Source organism: Siphateles boraxobius, unplaced genomic scaffold (assembly GCF_051911475.1).
Source record: "Siphateles boraxobius isolate OS27281-9 unplaced genomic scaffold, OSU_SipBor_1 7, whole genome shotgun sequence".
In the NCBI taxonomy this organism is placed as follows: domain Eukaryota; kingdom Metazoa; phylum Chordata; class Actinopteri; order Cypriniformes; family Leuciscidae; genus Siphateles; species Siphateles boraxobius.
This window is the reverse complement of record NW_027509197.1, coordinates 25,318,049-25,341,220: the sequence shown is the minus strand read 5'-3', so window position 1 is coordinate 25,341,220 and position 23,172 is coordinate 25,318,049. Positions and strand designations below refer to the sequence as shown.

General features: G+C 39.3%; 1 protein-coding gene across 2 annotated transcripts in view; it reads left to right on the top strand.

Moving 5' to 3' along the window:
* The window catches only part of fgf14 (fibroblast growth factor 14), a 181,843-nt gene that overhangs the window by 11,016 nt on the left and 147,655 nt on the right, over window positions 1-23,172 (top strand). Inside the window, exon 1 of one of the 2 annotated variants that reach the window (XM_077216058.1) lies at window positions 3,570-3,745. The exons of the other annotated variant lie outside the window; for it this stretch is intronic. Within the exon in view, the coding sequence (XP_077072173.1) occupies window positions 3,658-3,745 (88 nt within the window). The 5' untranslated portion in view covers window positions 3,570-3,657. Of the gene's footprint in view, window positions 1-3,569; window positions 3,746-23,172 lie in introns of those variants that run through there. 2 annotated transcript variants of the gene reach the window in all.

The window sequence follows — 23,172 nt, the reverse complement described above, 5'->3', positions numbered from 1 at the left end:
GTTTTAACAAAGGCAGTTTGCAGAGTTATCATTTAGCCAGCACTTTAATCACTTATATATATTATTACTCACACATATATTACAGGTTTTGATTTTCGGAAGTGCGTTTATTATTAAATGACACAATGGTGATAGCTAATGGATAAACCCTTGTTGGTTTAAAACCATCAGTTTTTAAGTTACTAGCCTAAATCTTTTAATCACTAGGACTATAGCATGTTACACATGGGCTTTTTTGATCCGCTTTTTAGTACTAGGTTATGGAGGACGTAGCAGACTACCATGACCTGACATACTTTGCAGTGACTCTACAGCATTGCTTCATCACTCCAATCCAGGTTCCCAATTTGGCTTTTTAAAATACAGCAAGTGGCAACACTACAAGTCTTAATATATATGGCCAGCTATAATACTTCTTTATCACTGGATTATCATTTCATAAATAACTTATTGGCACAATCAACAGAAAATGAACACTTTTTTAAATTAAATTCTGCTTACAGCGGCAATACCTTAATGATGTCAGTGAATATGTTTTAGTGTTGAGATATCCTACTATTTTCATGAATTCACCACTGTGTCAAAGCATGTGTGCCAACCGATAGGCAAATGGTATTTTTTCCTCTTTATAGTATTGGTTTATTAGTTTCTGGTTGTCAAAGTGCCTGAGCAGAATGCTTTTTATGTATAAGCTGGCTCTAGCGTGTAGCTTGTGCTAGCTGATGGGTTTACAATGCGGGTAACTGTTTGGATTGCAAACAGTATGAATAACCTGTGAAAGAGAACAGTTGTCTCTCAGCTTGACTGTGTGTGTGTGTGAGTAGAAGCTTCTCTCTCTCTCTCTCTCTTGCTCTCTCTCTTGCTCTCTCTCGCTCTCTCTCGCTCTCTCTCTCTCATTCTCTCTCTCTCTCTCCCTCTCTCTCCTTCTCTTTTTCCAGCAGTCTACTCAGGGATCTGAGCTACTGGAGGTTGTGCTGTTTAATTTTTGCTGCAGTGCAGCTGACAGTATTGTAACACCGCCTCTCGCCGAGTATGTCTGCCTTTTTGCAGCACTGCTTCCAAGCTGTGGAGCACCTCCAAACTGCTTTATTTAAGAAAAATTGCATTAGTCCTCAAGTTTCGTATTCATCCATCATCATTGACATCCCCTGTGCTTTGTATCCTTACGTTTACAATTAGCTTTGTCAATTTTTTACGCTGACCTTTAGGAAGTTAGTATTCCCGGCATTATTGTCTGTTCAACTTATTCCGCAATTCTTTTGCAGTGTTGAACCTTTACGATAGCAAATTCACTTGGCATTTTTCTTGCGGTAATTGGTAATGATACCATTGCGTATGGCATCATGGCACAGCTAATTGTAGGTTTATGGATAATTGCTATTATTTAGAGGACTGTTAGTGTTTATTCATCTGCCTTATAGGGCTAATTGAATACATTCGCTAATAATGATACTTTCAAACAGTGAGGGGACAATAGAGAGGAGGAGGAGACTTCCGGAGAGAGCAACAGACAGTTGGATAATGATTGAAGGTGACATTGAGCTTGAACACCAACTTGAATGTTTTTCCATGTCAGAAGGTAAAAGTAATTGAATAAGAAGGTGCAATGACAATTTGCATGCAACAGGTGTCTAAATAATAAATCTCCTTGGTTTAAAGTGCCCCAATTATGCTTTTTTGTGTGTATATTACCTTTCATGCAGTGTGTAATATAGCTGTTTGTGAATGTAAAAGGTCTGCAAAGTTTCTAAGATCAAAACGCACATGGATTTATTGTCTCCAAAATGAAAGAACAAACTCTGAACTGCCTGAAACGAGTCATCAGGAAATCCAGTCTTACTTCCTGCACGGACCTAGATTTATAACAAATTTGCGTAATGCCTTGCCTATAGTTTTCATTGGCTGTCTGCAAACAGCGTCTACTTCTACACCCTCAAACACTGGAGTTTTTGTGTGGTTCGTGTTGTCGACATGCCGAGAAGACACTGTTTTCTGAGCAAATCCACTTTGCATGCACTTCTAAAGGATGAGGACTTGGACATGAATTGATGTGGTAAAAGCAACGCCATCATTACTGTTCATAGTGCATACAAGTGCTGAAGAAGCCCCCAGAGCTGAAATTCAATAATAGGCGTTTTGTTTCCGAAACTGTACTGTAAGTGGTAGACCAATCACAACAGACTGGGCCATCTGACCAATCACAGCAGAGTAGGCTCTTGGAAAGAAGGGGTTTAGAGAGAGAAAATCCTTTATCAAACAGTTTCAGACACTGTGAGAAAAGAGGTGATGCTAAAATGTATGTTTTGAGAAAATTAAAGTTTTTTTTAATTTATTTTACTTAGGATGATGCATGTAAACCTGTTATAGGAGACCTCCAAAAAAAACTTAGAAACCTTTTAAAATAGCCTAATAGGAGCACTTTAACTTCTGGTAATATCAGGAATTTTGAAACTGTAGTAGTAGAAGTAAATTCAAATGATTAAGATATAGGTTATTTTTGTAAAATGGAATCTTTTCTAATAAAATATAGAGCCCTATTGTTTTTTTAGATACAGGAACAGCACAGAACAATGTTTAACCAATAAATAAACAGTGTTTTTCTAAGTGTGGACATATTTTAAATCAGGATATTGTGAGAAATTAATTTCATAATGATGTACTTCCTTGCTGTCACAGTTATCGTCTTCACTACTCTGTCATCGTCTGCACTACACTTCCCAGCATCCCTCTTGTCTTCACACCTGCACTCACTCCCTCATTATCCCGCACCTGTGTGTCATCATCATCATCATCCGTGTTACCTGTGCTCACCTCATTATTGTTGATTTGTGTCTGTATTTAGTTCCCTTCTGTTCAGTTAGTCTTTGTCGGTTCTACGTGGTATTTTGGTGTGTGTGTGTGTAAACCTCTGTCCGTCTACCTGTGTACATCCATGTGAGTTATATTGTTAGTAAAACTTGTATTGGAATTCTGGACTCCTTGTCTTCCTCTACCGTCACCACACCCATGACACTTGCCCTCTCTGTCAGTATATGGACACCAAATATTTCTCATTAAAAGCAAAGAGGTTATCGGCCACATCACTATAAAGATTCAGGCCTCTTTGGTGTCTACATAGAGACTTGTAGGACTCTTATTAAAGCGGTAGTATTTGACGCATTGGGATTGAGAACGGGTTGAATAATATTGTACTCAGAAGGTACAAGCTGACCTTGTCAATAAGAGATCTGCTGGGAACATGAAGGCCTCCTTCTGAACCCTGTAACTTTTTGTTGAAACAGAGTTTTGTTGTAACTACAACGGTTAGGGACTTCTCAAAACAACACTAACATTTGTATATACAGCTCTCGTGTTTTGCAGCACTGTACATGCGTTATGTTTCCATGGTGAGATTGCTATTACTGGAAATTGGCAACATGGTCTGTCCTGACCTGTAAGAACAATATCAGGCACAACATAATATCTAAGTGATAGAGATGTGCTGTACTGGGAACACTTGACATTTCTCAAAGGTTATCATTATTCAACAGCATATCAGTGCTTCTAGTGGTCACCAGTGCCACATAGCATCCGCTTACCTCTGAAGAGGCCATAAGAGCATGGGTAGCATTCACAAGTTCACTACTGGCTGTTCAGCTCAATGTTGAAGGTTGGTTGATGTTGAGAAGCTGGGAAATGGAAACCTCAGGGTTAATGGAGATTTTTGAGAGACGCATACGCAGTGCAATCAAACTTGATGTGAAGGGTAAGTGCATCCTGAAGTGCCTGATGTTTTGTGTTGCTACTAACAGCTCCATTTCGTCTTTTAGTGCCCTCACTGTTACAAGTCATAATGCAATTTAGACTAGTCAAAATTTCAATCCGATATCTGTTATGGAATTTGACTAGTACTGGTTCATATCGATGATATCAGTTATTGGGTTATTAATTATTAGCTACTAGTTACATCTTCAACAGTGTAATTAGATTACTGAACTGATTACTCTCTCTAAAAAGTATTGCATTACTTATTACTAATTGCTTTCTATATCCCATGTCAACCTCGACCAGTTGAACAATTCAAGGAAAGACGTGAAACTGTAAAATTTCTAAATTTTTAATTTCTGAATTCTGAATTCTGAATTTTAAATGAGTAAAAAAAAAAAAAGAGCTTAATAAAACATTTTGTATAAATCTTAATGGAACAAGGGAATGAACCATTTCAGTTTATGTGATTTGTATTTATAAATAAAAAAAGTTTAAATTTATTAATACAAATCATATGAACTGAAATGGTTAATTCCCTTGTTCCATTTAGATTTATACAAAATGTTTTGAATATGTAAGGATTATTATATAAATATTTTTTGATATAAATATTTTTAGTGATTTTTTCCCAATTATATGCCTACATAAGTATGAGTTCCATTTATTTTTACTTTTCAATATATATATTTACATACAAACTTTTTTGTTCATGTTTTTAAAAATATGTTTTCATTTGTAACAAAAAAAAATTTCTCAGCTCTACAGTTGCAATTTTATTCAAATCAGGATGTCTGCTACTCATTATCTGGTATCATTACTAGTAAAATCATAATTATGATTAAAAATTCTTTGTTTTATTAATTGTTATTAGTAGTTTTTATCGTAGAATAGTTTCTATAAATTTTTTTTGTTAAAATTAAGTTTTTAGTAGTAATATTGTGTATAGTATAATATAGTGTTATATTTTATTAGTACATATTGAAAATGAAAAAAGGAAATTGTTATTAATTGGTTTTCTTAGTAGTTGTGGTACTTGTTAAAAATAACATTTGATTCCCTATCAAGGGAACTCGAGCTGCGTTGAGACGCGGTGGGAACGCTCTGCGTGATTGCGTCGTGAAGCACGTGTATAATCAGTCCAATGGAAGAACGAGACGTCACCGGCGGTGACGTCATAGACCAGGAAGCTATAAAGCACACCAGAAATCAGACCGCGACAGCTTCTGTTGCCTTCAGCAAGCGCTCTCTGTATACTGTCCTTGTCTATTTATTGTTGTCTGTCACAAGCACATTATCTATCTATATATATATATATTATGGCGAAACAAGAATTCAAGCGTTGTGTTGTCCCTTGCCCTCGTTTCATCACGGGTGGGGACACACATCAGCTTTGTGTTGCTTGTTTGGGAGTGGAGCATGCCCAGTCAGTTCTCGAGGGAGCTGACTGTGAGCATTGCGAGAAGCTGTCCGTGAGGACGCTCCGCTCTCGCCGGGCGTTCTTTGAGGAGGACGGTTCGGTTCGCGCTCCCCGGGGTGCGGGTCCCGCTGCTGCCGAGGCATAGCGAAGGCTTTCATCTTGGGGTTCGCATATGGATCTAGTAGCGGGGCTTGAGACAGGCCCAGCCCTTTCTCAACCCTTACCTGCTGGATCCGGTGCCTCTGCCCAGGAAGGAGCCCGCGCTGCGGCTTCTCCTTCCCAGGTTGGGGCACCATTGTTGCGGCTATCCAGTTCTGAGGATCTGGATGTCGTCAGTGTTGATATGGGGGATGTTGAGTTTTCGCCAGCTCATGCCTCCGATAATGATGAGGAGCTTATGGAGGTTTTATCTCGTGCTGTAGCTAGATTAAATATTGAATGGCCAGCCGATGATTCTTTGAGTGTTACTAGAAAAAGTTTATTAGATGAAAGATTTTTACCATCTAAAACACAGCCTCCACGTCGGGGACTCCCGTTTTTTCCCGATCTCCACAATGAGGTTTCGAGATCGTGGAATAAACCGGCGTCATTCAGAGTATTTAACCCACAAACTTCCTGTTACAGTAATGTTTTGGGTGCTGATTATGGTTATGTTAAGGTGCCTCGGGCTGAAGAGACGCTCACGAGCTATCTCTCTCCCGAGTCATCGTCATCATTAAAAACCCCGACGTTACCCACCAAGCCATTAAAATCTACATCTTCGCTGGTGGGTAAAGCTTATTCGGCAGCAGGTCAGGCTGCGTCATGTCTGCACACTATGTCTATACTGCAGGCATACCAGGCTGATCTGCTGAAGGATATCGATGTACGTGAGGAAGTCAGCGCTGACGCAATTCGAGAATTGCGTCGCGCAACAGACCTGTCTCTCCGGGCCACCAAGGAGACGGCCAAATCAGTGGGCCGTTCTATGGCAGCCCTGGTGGCCACGGAGCGGCATCTTTGGTTAAATCTGTCTGATATAAAGGATAAAGATAGGTCTGTTTTTCTGGACGCGCCACTGTCACCTTCAAGTTTGTTCGGCGACGCTATCAACTGTGTCGTCGATAGTTTTCAAGAAACGAAAAAACAATCGGCTGCGTTCCAGAGGTTTCTTCCTCGACGTTTCAATATCCCCGAGACTGCTGGGCGAAAAATGATTATTAAATCCGAGCAGTCTCATCCGAGTACAAGCTCCTCACAGCACAGAGTGCATCAAAAACAGAGCGTCGCCACTCGGGCTCCTCCACAATCTGGGGAATCTGGGTGGCGGTCGCAGTCCAGGCCAGCTAGGGGTAGGCAAGATCTGAGGACTGTCATCTCTAAGAAGGCTTGGGCTAAGAAGAAGTCCTGACGCCCAAGGCGTCAGGCTTCTGACGGTGGTCCCCTCCGAGGAGGGACGATTTCGAGAAATCGTTCATCCTCGGCACCCTCTGGGGGGCGATTCTCTGAGGAGAGTTGCAGCGCTGCCACATCGGTTGTTCCCTGCCGGTTCGCCGCTTCAGGGCACCGAGGTGTCAGCGTCCCCATACGATTCTCCGAGGAGGATCGTAGAACGGTCAGTTCCGGTAGTTCCCTGCCGGTTCGCCGCTTCAGGGCACCGAAATGTCCGTACAACCGAATCCCGAGGCCAGTCTCGAGAGACTGGTCCCCTTAGTAGAATTTCTGGCTGCGTGGAAACTACTGCCAAATATTTCTCAGTGGGTCCTGCATATAATAGAAAAGGGTTACAGAATTCAGTTTCGGTTCTCGTCCGCCCAGATTTCAAGGGGTCCTTCCCACAGTGGTGGACCCAAGGCAGGCTCGGGTCATGGAACTAGAAGTACTGACGCTTCTGCAAAAAGGGGCTATAGGAAGGGTTTCTCCTCCCAGCAGAGAGTCAGGGTTTTACAACCGTTACTTCATCGTTCCCAAGAAGGATGGGGGGTTGCGTCCTATTCTAGATCTGCGTCAGTTAAACAGCAGAGTTCAGAAACTCAAGTTCAAGATGCTTACACTCAAACAGATTGTATCACAGATTCAGTCCGAGGACTGGTTTGTCACAATAGACTTGAAGGACGCTTACTTTCATGTATCCATTCATCCTCATCACAGGAAGTTCCTGAGGTTTGCTTTCGGGGGCGAAGCATACCAATATCGGGTCCTTCCATTCGGCCTAGGTTTATCACCCCGCACCTTTACGAAATGCGTGGATGCAGCGCTGGCTCCTCTGAGACTCCAGGGCATTCGCGTATTAAACTATATCGACGACTGGTTGATCCTCGCTCGTTCCGAGCAGTTGGCAGTTCGGCATCGAGATGTCGTTCTGTCTCACTTAAAAAGGTTGGGGTTGTGGCTAAACACCAAGAAGAGTGTGCTCCTCCCAGCCCAGAGGACCACTTTTTTAGGGGTGATGTGGGATTCGACAACTATGCAAGCACGATTGTCTCCAGCTCGTATTTCTGCGATTCTCACAGCCGTAAATATGGTAAAACTAGGCCAGTCACTCACTGTGAAACAGTTCCAGAGACTGGTGGGTCTCATGGCAGCTGCGTCCAACGTAGTTACTTTTGGCCTTCTGCACATGAGACCCCTGCAGTGGTGGCTCAGGACCAAGGGGTTTTCTCCGAGGGGAAATCCGTTTCGCACGATCAAGGTCACGCGGCTATGCCTACGTGCCTTGGTCATGTGGCAGAAACCTTGGTTCCTCGCCCAAGGCCCAGTATTGGGGGCTACTTGTCGACGCGTAACGCTATCGACGGATGCTTCCCTCACAGGCTGGGGGGCGGTCATGAGTGGCCACTCGGCGACAGGTGTCTGGCAGGACCATCAGCTTTCGTGGCATATAAACCGACTAGAGATGATGGCGGTATTTCAGGCTCTCAAATACTTCCTGCCAGACCCGAGAGGCCATCATGTGCTCATCCGCACAGACAACACATCGGTGGTCTCTTACATCAACCATCAGGGGGGTCTGAGGTCCCTATTATTATGCAAACTGGCTCATCAGATCCTCCTATGGGCCCAGGGAAAATTACTGTCACTCAGGGCAGTTTATATTCCAGGGTATTTGAATGTGGGAGCAGATATCCTGTCAAGACAGGGGCTGAGGCCCGGGGAGTGGAGACTTCACCCCGAGGTGGTGGAGCTCCTATGGGAGAACTATGGTCAAGCTCAGATAGATCTTTTCGCATCTTACGATACAACCCATTGTCCGCTTTGGTTCTCCCTCACATATCCAGCTCCTCTCGGACTGGACGCTATGGTACAGGAGTGGCCGAGGCTGCACCTGTACGCATTCCCCCCGATATCATTGCTTCCGGGAGTTCTGGAGAGGGTTCGCCGGGAGGGGGCTCATCTATTATTAGTAGCCCCGCACTGGCCGACCCGAGTGTGGTTCTCGGACCTAGTGTCCCTTCTGCACGGCTCTCCCATGGAGATTCCTGTCAGGGGGGACTTGTTATCTCAAGCAGGGGGCACGATATTTCACCCTCGCCCGGAGTTGTGGAAACTGTGGGCTTGGCCTCTGAGGGGGCCCAGCTCTTAGAATCCGGTCTCTCGACTGAGGTCGTTGAGACCATCCTTCAATCCAGAGCTCCTTCCACGAGAAAACTATATTCATTGAAATGGAAATTGTTCTCTACATGGTGTGGAGAACGTTTTTTAAATCCTGCTAACTGCCCGGTTGGTACAGTTCTCGATTTCCTTCAAGACCGTTTCTCTGCTGGATTATCTCCCTCCACCTTAAAGGTGTACGTAGCGGCTATATCTGCTTATCGCTCCCCTTTGGGGGCTTCTTCTCTTGGGAGAGATCCTCTTATTACTCGTTTTCTCCATGGTACTCTGAGGCTTAGGCCTGCATTGCACTCTAGAGCACCGGCTTGGGATTTGGCCATTGTACTTGAGGGTCTGGCCCTGGCTCCCTTCGAGCCTATTGAAGAGGTTTCAGAGAAGTTCCTTACACTAAAAACTCTATTTCTTCTCGCTATTTCTTCTATCAAGAGAATTGGAGATCTGCAAGCCCTGTCGGTGGCTCCTTCATGTTTGGAATTTGCACCTGGTATGGTGAAAGCATTTTTACACCCTAGGCCGGGTTACATTCCTAAGGTCCCCACTAATGTGGCGGGCCCTATTGTGCTGCAGGCTTTTTGCCCTCCACCTGTCGTTACCCCAGATCAGGAAGGTCTCAATCTGTTATGTCCCGTTAGGGCTTTGGATGCCTACGTTCACAGAGCTGCCCTGTGGCGTAGATCAGAGCAGTTATTTGTCTGCTTCGGTTCAACCAAGAAAGTTTGCCCTGCATCTAGACAGGTAATGAGCAAGTGGGTAGTTGAGGCTATCTCACTTGCTTATGAAGCGGCCGGACAGCTCTCACCTATGGCTGTCCGCGCCCATTCTACTAGGAGTATGGCTGCCTCTAAGGCTTTAATTTCAGGGGTTTCCCTGCAGGACGTTTGTAATGCGGCAGGCTGGTCCTCACCGCATACATTTGTCAGATTCTACGACCTAGACCTCTCCACTCCCGGGGCTAGGCTGCTTGTTTCTTAGTGTGCGCAAGGACTCCACACAGAACGGGCATTTCTCATTATGGCGTAGTGGACATGGGGTTCCCACCGCGTCTCAACGCAGCTCGAGTTCCCTTGATAGGGAACGTCTCAGGTTACGTATGTAACCCTGGTTCCCTGAGAGGGAACGAGACGCTGCGTTCTCCTGCCATACTTCCTGCATGCCCTGATCGACTTGCTTCAGGCCTTTTCAGAAGCTGTCGCGGTCTGATTTCTGGTGTGCTTTATAGCTTCCTGGTCTATGACGTCACCGCCGGTGACGTCTCGTTCTTCCATTGGACTGATTATACACGTGCTTCACGACGCAATCACGCAGAGCGTTCCCACCGCGTCTCAACGCAGCGTCTCGTTCCCTCTCAGGGAACCAGGGTTACATACGTAACCTGAGACGATTACGTTTATTAAAAACAACAAAACAAAAAAACATTTGAATTACGTTTATTACAAAAAAACAAACAAAGGTACAATACTAGACTTTTAAGGGAATGAACAAACAAACAATATATAATAAAATGAGCAACAGCCTTCAAAATACTGTAATACTAATGTGGAGAAACTCTGCTCTTGAGAACTGCTTTAACTCAGAGAGACAGTGTAAAGTCTGCCGAATATCACACACCACAGCAGATATGCTGATCTTGCACGATTAAAATTTCAGAATCCGCAAACAAAATCTGCCACCCCCTCCTCTCTCTCTCTCTCTCTGACTCTCTCTCTCTCTCTCTCTCTCTCTCTCTCTCACAAGGGCCAGGGACTGCGTGCAAAGGCATGAGTGATTTGAGCAGAACTCTCTTCATTTTCCTCTTCCTCTCACTGCATGGTTGTAAATAAACATTGAATCAAATTGTAAATTATGTGCAGTCAGTCACATAATATCAGGGAAGACAGCTATCTATAGCTATTGCCAGACAGATAAAACTAATCACTGCATTGCAGATAATAAAACTGGAAGGTCAAGTTTTTATTTTATCATTACTTTTTTTTTTTGTTAGTTGGGGGAATGATTTGATTATGCATTCACGACATCTGACATCCCCTCACATCCTCCTCACCTGTCTGGAGTGTGAGATGAGTGAGTCTCATTAGAGGAGCTGGCGAGAGAAGGGCAGACCCGGGTGCTGCAGGGCTGCAAGGCTGCCAGCTCTCTGGACACTCTCATCTCTGAACCTACCGTTACTCAGTCTGATCCAGTCATTGGCCGGTTTGCTGCTCTTCGAGGCCCTATACTCTCTGCAAAGTTGATGTTCGTTCTTTGGTCAGTTAAACAATTCGAAATAGTGGATTTCCCTTATAGAAATTTAAGAGACGTTAGTTAAGTCAAGTTTGGTTAAGTTATAGAAATGTACTGGATCCTTTAGGTTTATACTGTCACTCTGCAGCCTATCTTATAGTTTCATTCACACACTCACATGTGTCCCACAAATAACTCTCTTTATCCATAAGCATACATGTACATGCTTGACGTGGGAATGTTTTGATAATCAAGTGGCACTCAACAGACTCAAGTCTCTCTCGCTGGGCACTTAGATGGCCATTCCAGAGGTCTGGAGCACAGCATTGCAGTAATCATCCAACCATTTAAATTTCAGCTTTCTCTGAGTCCCACAGACAATTTTGTTGCTTTAGAAGTCATTGAAAATAGTGCATGAGTCAAATGGACCACTTTTATGATACTTTTATTGTGTTTTTGTCATTTTTAGAGCTTATTGACTGATTGTTCAAGATACAGCCCCAAGCCTAACTCTAAAATCTATAGTTGTTACAATGTTGATGCAGAAAATATCCTATATTTTGCTAAATCATGTCCATAATTTCATAATTTCGCATATCAGTCTGTATATCACATTAACATCAAACGAGGAGGTTTTTCTCTTCTGTCTGGACTACAAGAGCCCAAGAGGACAGTCTTTGAGGGCTTCTGTATGTACACTATGTAGCCCATGCAAGAACAGCTATAGCACTTGCTTATTAGTCCTTCCCTATTTAAAGTACCATATTAAAGTCAAATTTACCCTATTTACTTAATGCACATTCGTGGTATAATTCTGAATTATTCATTAGTGCTTGTGCTGGCAAAGGAAAAACATGTTTGCAGCTTTTAAATCAAAATGTAATAACGTGGTCGTCCCTTGAAATGATTTTCCTTTTCAGCTCATGTCACATATAGGCCATGTGTAGGCCTACCTGTATGTAAAACCCACTTTTCTTTCTCCAATCATTTAACCAATTATTCACATACAATCTCAGATAGTATTATGTCCAGTTTAAAGTATACATTATTTGTATACTGTAAAAAAGTGTACACATTTGCATATTCATAGAACTTAATGAGGCAAGGGTGTAGAGTTGCATTCAATCTATTTTAAGACATTAAGAAATTATTTTTAGGAAAAAAACTTTTAAATATGTCATTTTGGTGATTAAAGTTTTAAGATAAAATTATCAACTACAGGGGGACTTTAACTTATTTTTGATGAGTTAAATAATTGTACATTTTTTACAATATATGTACTTGGTTCAAACTAGTTCAAACTCTAAAAGTGCTGATGTGCTGAATGACGCCTTACGATTTAGAGCACGCGGTTCTCCTTAAACAAACATTGTTTTTACAACTGGAAATAGTGATTTAAAAACAAAAAAACTATTTTTAGGAGCATGTTAGTCCTCTCCCAAGACTATTGCACACATGAAAAGGGAAGTTAGAAAGTCAGATTGACATTGCGCTGTGTAACGCACGTTTAACAAACATAAGATAGGTCGTCACACCTACACCTCCTCCATCTATCTTGGTCGTGATGTGTGAAAAGCCTCATAATAATGGCCATCTAAATATAGTTATCTCTTTCAGAGGTGGCATAGCAACAGAGTTGGGATCCGTTGTCTAAAGAAACTGAACTTCAGAACTGCCTTTTGAAATCTGTTTGAATAGAGTGATCTTGACTCACCGTCTTTGTCTTGTTTAGATGTTATATATTAAGGAGTTATGTAAATGCTGGAAAAGAATGGATGCGTCTTTGTTTCTGTAAAATTGCTTGGTATATTAATAAAAGAAGACTGAATTTTGGACCCTATACATTCCTTAAAGTTAACATGATGTGGTAATCACAGCCCATTGAAGGCTACTTCTTTTATGTGATCTTATGTGGTGTAACTGGGTGTTGAGCAAGATATTTCTAAATATGAATTTTAATGAAAAAGTTATAGATACAGAGACAGAGAATATAGGTGAAAAATATATAGACTAAAACTAATAAAACAAAGTAAACAGCAGCAACAGGTAAACAAACTTCATACGTACATCCCCACTAATAGGTCAGGATAACATATACTGTGCTGCTGCCATTAAACTTAAGAAAATAACAGTTTTAACATCGTTTCTGCACTCTCACGCCCATTTAGAAAGTTAATTGGATACTTTTACTGTTTATTTGTGCTAAGATTTACTTTGCTTTTGGCTTCCAGTCAGCAGTATTGTCTCAGATCTTCACTTTATTTTCCTCTCATCCCAAGTCACAATTGCTGTCTTTCTCACAGAGGAATCTGTGCACAATTAGTCACAACATTATAAGTTTTGCAACCTTTGCTGTCTCATTTATAATGATGTATTATTCTAAATCAAATCGAAGCAGTTAATAACATGTCACACTGGCCTCATGAGGGGGTCTGCTTAGGTAAATGTGTTGTGCTGTACACATTTTTTTTTTAACTTTCTCAAGGGCTCTTGTCTTCTGTTAAAGGTTGGAGCTTTAAAACAGAGTAATTATCATCTTTGACATTCTCTCGCACAGGCATTTAACCTGTTGCACTGACTGACTTTCCCACAGGGGAACTGATGTAGAAATTGTTTTAATGTCTTCCATGAGTGGGCTAAGCTGCTGCTACATGATTCATCATTCATTTTAGGAACGGCAAGAAAAAGGCAAAGAGGAGGATAGTGAGGAATAATGTGGAAAAGATCAGTTTTGAACACTGATTTGATGAGACTGTCTATTTGCCGGTGCTGTGAGTTACTTGCTAGTATGGGGTCACAGCTGACAACTGTCAAAGGGATAGTTCATCTACTTAATCTTAGAGTTGGATATCGAGACTTGGTTCTTATTAAGAACTGGCTCATGTTTTTTTTTTTTCAAGTACTGGATCAAAACGATTTTCATATCCATTAAATGAATAGTTCACTTAAAAATGAATTTTCTGTAATCATTTACTCACCCTCAAGTTGTTTCAAATCTGTAGGGGAGAGCGGGGCACAACCTAACACATTTTGGTTTTGGCTCAATTATTAAAAAAATATTTAAGTTAGATTCATCTTTCTTTTTACACAAGCAACATACACATCTCTGCTACAAATGAACACTTAAAGTTTTTTTCTAGGACCTACCATTTTCGTACAGTTGCACTGAAAGTGACAGAAGTCTAATGTTACAACTTACCCCATATGCGGGGTTAATTGTAACAGACAGAGGGGTTAGTTGTAACACTTGTGTGAAACACATCATTCAGTACTATTGTATCTGTATAGTTTGATATTGTTTGTGCATCTGTATAGATAGATATCCATACATCCATCCCTAATCCAATCATCATTCTGTTATGGATCAATATCATGGATAGAGATATATGAAAGGGCTGCACAGTTTTGCAATAAATAAATAAATAAATAAAATCATCAAATATTGTAACTGCAATTGAATTACATTTGTGTGTGGCAGCTGCATGTAAAATTATTATTATTAATAATAATAACAGTAAAAATAATAAAAACGAGCTTAAAATAAAAATTGTAATGGTTTATTGCATTAAAAACAGGCTAAACTAGTGATCAATGCATAGTAAACTAAAAAAAAAAAAATTTCCAACATTGTTTGTGAAAGTCCAACAAAGCTAAATATATAAATAAATACTCAAACCTGAAACGTTGTGTGGCTCCCGTTTTCATTTGATTATCATTGTACAATTGGCGGCTTAGTTGTAATACTGTGCTACAACTAACCCCGCTGTGTAAAAAATATTTTAAGCCTAGCTAACATTTGCTAGGAGTTGCTGACATGTTTCAAAACGGTGCTATGTTTTAGCCAACAAGACAGTGATTAATGTCAGATAAAGTTAGATTTGGTGACGTACACACCACACTCAAAATCCAAAAAAAACTATGATGAAAAAATGTACTTGCATGGTGTCAAAACACTCTTTGTCCAGTATCTTCACGAAATCTTATCAAAACTTTCCACAAATTCGCTGGAGAGCGTCTTCTGGCAGCAGGAGAAAAAGAGCGGAAACACACCCATCTTGATCCTGACTAATTATGTAAAAGGTCCGCGTTACATTTAACCCCTCGTTAGGTTGTGCCCCGCGCTCCCCTATGCATTCCTTTCTTCTGCTGAACACAAAAGAAGATGTTTTGAAAAATGTCAGTGAGTAAACGGTTGATGTACCCCATTGACTTTCATAGTATTTTTTTTGTCTACTATGGAAGTCAATGGGGTACATCAACTGTGAGGTTACCGACATTCTTCAAAATATCTTCCTTTGTGTTCAGCAGAAGAAAGAAATTCATACAGGTTTGAAACAACTTGAGGGTAAGTAAATTATGACAGCATTTTCATTTTGAAGTTAACTATTCCTTTAGGTTACATTATTGGTTCTTCCAAAATCAGTTCTTGAATCAGTCCAAAAGACTCACAAATCAGTGTCAGATTTGAGTAATCAATTTGAATGAGCTGTCTCACTCATTCACTGAATCTAATCTCCAAATGTTTCTTCATGTCAAAATTAAACAAACAACATTTTAACATTTAAAAAAATGCTGTGTCTTAATTCTCATGCTAACTTGAATCAATACTTTTAAAATTATAAATTCTTTTTTGAGCTTGACCATGTTGAGCTTGATATGAAGCTGAGTTGATGATTGCAGAATTGGGTTAACTATCCCTTTAAACATTTAACACCAGTTCTTGCAGTGCCACTTTATGCCAAATTTTGTATCTCAAAGTAATGTGCACTATACATAGCTATCAGTTAGAGGGAGAGAACGAGACAGACAGAGTGACATGTTATGTCAACTGATGGGTCAGTGTTTGAAAGAGAAAGAACAGATAAAAGAATGACATGAAAAAGAAGACAGAGGGGGGTTTTGTTCAAAGTTCCAGATCAATGAACCAGGCTGCAACATTTTCACCACTAATGTCTTTATAGCTCAGAGGACTGGTAGCCCTAAATGTGCAAAAGTGGGAAATGTCACTGATATATCCAGGGTGAGATTCCTGTAAAAAAATCCTGACTTAACCAAAGTCTCTTATGCAATATTCACATAACCCTGCGGGTAACGTGAAAGCAAGGAACCATTCATTTGTGAAATGGCTAATAAATTACCTCTATAAGTTATCCGCTATTATTACTGTAATTCACTGATTTCATTTATACAAAGGAAGCCAGCTGGTCTCACGGGACTGTGGGCAGTGCTTTAAGTTGCCACATCCATTATTCCCCTCTGGAGATTCAAAAGTGATCGTTTTACCCAACGCCACAGCATTTTCTATAGAAGGCTCAAGTAAGGGGTCTGAAAGTAATTAAGTTACCAGTCTGGACATTGTTTGGTTGACTAAGCAGATGCTGAAACAGCAGCTCCCATTGCACCAAGATTTCTCACCAAAAACTTGTATTACATTTCTTTAACTTTACATAGGCTGCACTTTTCGAAAGCTTAGTTCACAAGACTCATTAATTATTAGTTGTGCTCTGCTTGCTAGCAAGTGTCACCAATTATTATAGTTCATACTTGGGGTTGGGTGTTTATCGTATTGAGAATTGTTATTATGATCTCAAATTGATTCATGCTGTTTGTTTTCAGTTTTTACCTGGAGGAAAACAAAAAATACCTACACTGTAAAAATATATTGTTGGATTAACTAGGGCTGGGCAAAAAAAAAAAAGATTTTTCGATTAATCGTTTTTTAAAATGTGTACGATTAAAAATCGATTCTCAAAGGCCACAAATCGCCCCCCCCCCCCCCCCCCCCAATATTTATTTATCTATCACCCAAAAGCCAGTATTAGTTTTCCTACACTGTTTATAGCCTTGCATCCTCCATGTTACAGCTAATGCTGTGAGATTTTATGTTAGTTTTATCTTAAACATAAAATAACCTGATCCCGATTGATCAAGGTATGCAACTGGTCTGACTTGTCAATTTTCAGCATTCATTTTTTCATCTTGCATCAAAATCCTGTCTATTCATTGTAAAGTTCCATTCATTTGAAGTTGGGTTTCAATGTACCCAAGTGTACCTAAAATAAAAAGAGTTTAATATACAGGTTTGTGGCTCTTAATTTCTTTTTATTAATTTACCATTTGTAAACTTATGTTCACCATTCATTTTTATAAATATAGGATTTGTATTAAATCTATATTCATTGAGTCGAATCGGGAATCGAAATCAAATTTAGAATCAAAATCGGATTGACAATCGAAATCAAATCAAATTTAGAGCTTGCGAATCGAAATCGAATCAAATTAGAACATCTGAATCGATACCCAGCCCTAGGATTAACTTAAAAAGTTAGTAACCTGGTTGCCTTAAAATTTTGAGTTAATTGAAATTGAAGGAGATTGGTTTAATCATCAGATACTCAAAATATGATGTTATCTGAACCACATAAATCATAAGTTGATTTAACAAAAGAATTTGATAATAAATCAGGAAAAAAAATCTTTAAAATCTTTGAATGTGACACCCTTTAATTTCTCCCCCAACAGGGTATAGGGTACAGGGTTTAGTTCATCACTGCCTCATAATTGTGCCTCAAAAACACTTTAGTAACCCCATAGCAATGCTCTGGCAACCAACTATGATCATGGAGCTTTGTAGTGATTTTCATGATTATCAAATATGATATATATATTTTTTTTTTATCTGGAAAATATTTTGTATTACACTTTTTCTGAATTGCTAAAACACATTTCTTGAAACACATCACTCACTTTATTAAAACCTTAAACACAAAGCCACATTTTCAAACCACATTCACAGAACCTCTGACTCTTCTGGCAAAATCAAACAATTGCCTCAAAACCATTTTATCTGTGCACAAAATCAAACAATGCTTTCAGATCATACACACAGCGAGTCAAAATTATAAACACTACAGATCAATCTTGCAGTTAAAGAAAAAAAGTATATTGTAACAAAGTAAACACATTTTGCAATTACATAAAAAGTATAGTAATGGCAACTTACAGTAGTAAGGTGAATAAATTGTATACTGTATCCACTGCAAGTATGGTATTGTACTGAATATTGAATAGTAGGCCTATCGAATGTCTGTATATTCACCACTTGCATACTTGTGAAAATACAGTGACCCAACTGAAAAAGCCAAAAAGGTTACAGTAAAAAACTTTAAATTGAAAAACATGTTACAGTAAAGTACACTCAGAAGAGTTGTGCAACTGCAAAATCAAGGTAAGTGATAGAGATTGATTCTGCTTCAGTATAATGTCTTCATGTTGGTCCGGCCGAAGGAGTTTCTCCACATCACAGACAATGTTATCTCTGCAGGCAAAGGGAAAAACCCTAAAGCAGATCCAGCCTTGACAACATTCTCCAGACCTGCTCTTCCTCGCCCTCATCCTCCTCCTGCTTCTTCACATCCTCTTACTATTCCTCTTCCTTCTCTCCCTCTTATATTGTTTCCATCCATTGTTGGTATCAAGATTCAGTGCAACATTTTGAGTAGATTTTGGGACTCTGAACTGACTTGTATTATGTACAGTTGGTTTGGTCACATCATTAGAAATAAATGTGAACAATTTTGAGTCGTTGTGTGTAAATGATGACAACTGAGTTGCAGTTGTGTTTAAAGGATTAGTTCACTTTTTAAAAACCTTTTGCTGATAATTTACTCACCCCCATGTCAGCCAAGATGTCCATGTCTTTCTTTCTTTAGTCGAAAAGAAGTTAAGATTTTTGATGAAAACATTCTAGGATTTTTCTCCATATAATGGACTTCATGGGGTACCAAACGGTCCAAGGTCCAAATGACAGTTTCAGTGTAGCTTCAAATGGCTTTTAACGACACCAGATGATGAATAAGGGTCTTATCTTGCGAAACGATCGGTCATTTCAAAAATAAATAAAAAAGTTTAAGTTTTATAAGCACAAATGCTCGCCTTGCTCTGTTCTGTGATGCAAGTTTGTGACTCTCCTGTTCGAACTCATTCATCAAAATGAACAAATCTTTTTTCGAGTCATTTCGTTCATTCAACGAACGAAGTGACTCGAAAAAAGATTTGTTAATTTTGAACGAGTCTTTTTTCGAGTCATTTCGTTCATTCAACGAACAAAATGACTCGAAAAAAGATTTTGATGAACGAGTTTGAACAGGAGAGTCACGAACGTGCATCACAGAACAGAGCAAGGCGAGCATCTGTGCTTATAAAACTTAAACTTTTTTATTTATTTTTGAAATGACCAATCGTTTCGCAAGATAAGACCCTTATTCATCATCTGGTATTGTTTGAAGCCATTTGAAGCTGCACTGAAACTGTCATTTGGACCTTGAACCGTTTGGTACCCCATGAAGTCCATTATATGGAGAAAAATCCTAGAATGTTTTCATCAAAAATCTTAATTTCTTTTCGACTGAAGAAAGAAAGACATGGACATCTTGGATGGCATGGGGGTGCGTAAATTATCAGCAAAGGTTTTTTAAAAAGTGAACTAATCCTTAACTTTCGCCTACCTGTGTTTTTCATTTTGAAACATAAGTGCATCACAGTGCAAAATGTGTTTTAGTGAGTGAGAATGTGTTTAGAGTTTTGAAAAAAGAGTGCATTAGATTTGCAAACAGTGTTTTAACTACCTGAACTTGTTTAATGTTTTACAGAAAGAGTGATTTATTCGAAAAATTGGTTTAGACTATTGAGAATTTGGTTCAGAGAATGGGGTTTAGTGTTTTAGCAAGTCAGAAAAACTGTAAGTTGACACTGAATCTTTTCCTACCTGATTTGCTATCAGTAGGCTATTTAAAAGCATAAATTTGAACTTTATTTATTTATTGTTATTATATACATTTTGTTTTCTCAGATTGAAACCCCCCTGCCCTACAGGATTTTTTCTTTTAGCTCGCATTGTGTGTCTGGTGATTTACACTTACAGATCAGCGAAAACATTTTTCACGCATATGAAATGAAACCTGAGCTGCTGAACCACAGAAGGATGGTGATTCAGTGATACAGATTAAATGTATTTATTGAATGTGTCCATTACTTTAAACACTTTTATTTACATGTGGTAGCTGGTAAAGCCCACAAGCACACACAGCACTATTCACTGTGGTGTAATATTCCCGTGTCAAATGTCAGCGTATTTACAGAGGACTGCTCTACTGGCTTTAAAAGGGGGGGAAATCTGTTTGTGGCTAGATGTGCTTCCTCTCAATCTATCAGCCTGTATCAATTTCCCCTGCGAGTGCAACATCTCAGCACTGGACCGGCCCGGAAAGGCAGGTGTCAGTAGAACCCGATCCCCTCGGGGAGTATAGACCTGTGATTCTGCGTGCCAGTGTCTTGTTGAATCTCTTAAGATGACCTCTCTCTGTCCTTCACCAGTTCTGAGTGGATAGAAAGTTGAGGGAATGAGACAAGAAGGGGGAAAAAAAAACTCTTATCGCTCAGAAACCGAATCCTTTGATGACACTGACAAATGGATGTTAGGGGTATGCATGGATCTCTGGCAAAGGGAAGAGGAAGGGAAAGTTTGGCAAAAAGGATGGACGTCAGACAGCGTTATTGATCGATCTTGAAGTCAAGTTAAGCTCAATGGACAGCATTTGTGATATAATGTTTATTATGAGTTTCCGAGGTTACAGTGCTAATTTTTGGATGATTTAACAGCAGAAATGGGAACCATGCAATTTTATAAAAGCACTTACATTAATTCTTCTGTTAAAATGTCTTCTGTGTTATTTGAGATGTAATGTTGTTATTGTCATTTTATGTATTTAGGTGTTACATTGTCATGGCAATACAGTTGTACAATTAGATATAACTTTAAAAAGAAAAGGTTAATTTAGTTAGCCTACTTAAATCATGTTAACACTGTACACATTTTAATTATATATACATTTTAATGTTTACGAATTGACCTCATTAGTTCCATTGAAAGTTTCTCACTGTAACCCAGAATTTTTTATTATTATTTTGTTGTTGTTGTTGTGGTAATTAACATTATACCACAAGTGCAGTTGATTGAGCTGAACATGTATAAACCATAAATATTTATATAAAGGCACAGGATGCCCATAAAAAAAACTGAATTATGAATATTTTGTCATAAGAAAACCTGACTAACATAATAAGTGCACCTTAATGGAAAACAAAACAAAGCAAAACAAATATTTGATGTGACAAAAGTATTGTTCCGTGCATCTGTTTCAAAATTTGAAATCCTAAGATTTGCGTAATTGGAATGTGGGACTGCTATTAGAATGCTGTTTGTGTATGAACACTGTCTAATTATGGAGAAACTCCAGCGTGTCCTTGAAGTGCATGACTGCTGAGGTGGCTGTAGTTTGCTGCAGTGGTGACTTAAGGGGAGATCAGGGGTCAGTTTTGTTGTTGGATTCTCTGATTCACGCAGCCTCTTATTTGATTACCCTCCTAAAGCCAGACAGGAGTGTTGATGGTGCAAATAGGTAAGGGTAACAGGCAAGGACAGTTACCTGGGGGCTATAAAACAAATAGTTTTCAGGATTATTTCAAATATTTTGTTATACAGCATTATTTAAAACATGTAATCATAAAAGAAAAAACCACCTTGGTCTCTTTCCCCCCCCCCCCTGGTTTTTGGTTATTATGGTACCTCTGTTGGTGCAACAGCTGTTAAAAAAGTGGGTAACACTTTACAATAATAGTACATGAATAATCATGTACTAATACCTGAATTAATAATTACTTTACTATGAACTAATGATGAGTTAAGACATGTACTAATGAGGAACTTACCTTAACTACGACATGAGTCATATGAATTCCTGCATGAATATACCATCTTAACTACACATTAGTACATGCTTGTTAATTAATGCATTAATTAACATTTCAGGGTAAACTAAATCAAACATGATCTAGATCAGAAGAAAGATGTACTAAAAGGGCACAATGTAAAATTGTTCATAAATTTGACACCAGCAACTGTCACAAACATTTAATGATTAATGACTGTCATGATTACATTTAACCTTACTCATTGAACACACAATGATGCATTCATCATTAAAAACAATTTAATCTCATTCTGTTTTAAGTGATTCCACTGCTGCCATCAAGAGTGAAATACCTACACTAACATATTCATTAACAGATGCAATTTGCTAAATTAAAATCAGTGTTAGCACAGATGATGGTTATTTATGTGGTTATTTTATGGATTGGTTTACTGTCTTTATATCATAATGCAGTTGGATGTTAGTCAGTTAGGGTTCTCTTCTTTAGGGTCACAAAATGTGTCCATTTTCTAGAGCAAGTTTGATTTAGTTTACTCCGAAATGTTAATGAATGCATTAATTAACAAGCATGTACTAATGTGTAGTTAAGATGGTATATTCATGCAGGAATTCATATGACTCATGTCGTAGTTAAGGTTAGTTCCTCATTAGTACATGTCTTAACTCATCATTAGTTCATAGTAAAGTAATTATTAATTCATGTATTAGTACATGATTATTCATGTACTATTATTGTAAAGTGTTACCAAAAAGTGCTAAAAAAAGTGCTAAAAATATCATCAATGAACAAGTCCCCAGTATGCAAACGTACATTACAGATGGCCCATATGGAAAGCACTGAAAGTGTTTTATTGTGTACAACAATAAATATTAATCTTTATCCCTTTTATGCTTTTTCAAATAGTATCTGTAATGCAGTGTGTAATATAGCTGTTTGTAAAGATCTGCAAAATTTTAAAGATCGAAGTGCATGACAAATGAAGTTATTGTCTCCTAAAAGAAAAGAACTGCCTAAACGAGTTGTCAGCTATTCCAGTCTCACTTCCTATTATTTCCTGGAAGAGTTTGGTTCTTGTTGTCGACATTTTAATCATTTAAATCCATTTTGCATGCGCTTCAAAAGGATGAGGTCCAGCGCTGGATTTGAAACAGGAAAACAGACATCATCGTTACCGTTCGTATCACTGTGTATCAAGCACCAATGAAGCCTCCGGAGCTGAAATTCAGATATAGTAAAGGGCGTTTGGTTGCCGACATGCCCTGTAAGCGTTAGACCAATCACAACAGACTGAGCCGTCTGACCAATCAGAGCAGAGTATCTCGGGTTTCTCGGGTAGAAAGGGTTTAGAGAGACTGAATCTTCCAACAAACAGTTTTCAGACTCTTTGAGAAATTAGGTGATGTGCATTGCATATTATGAGAATG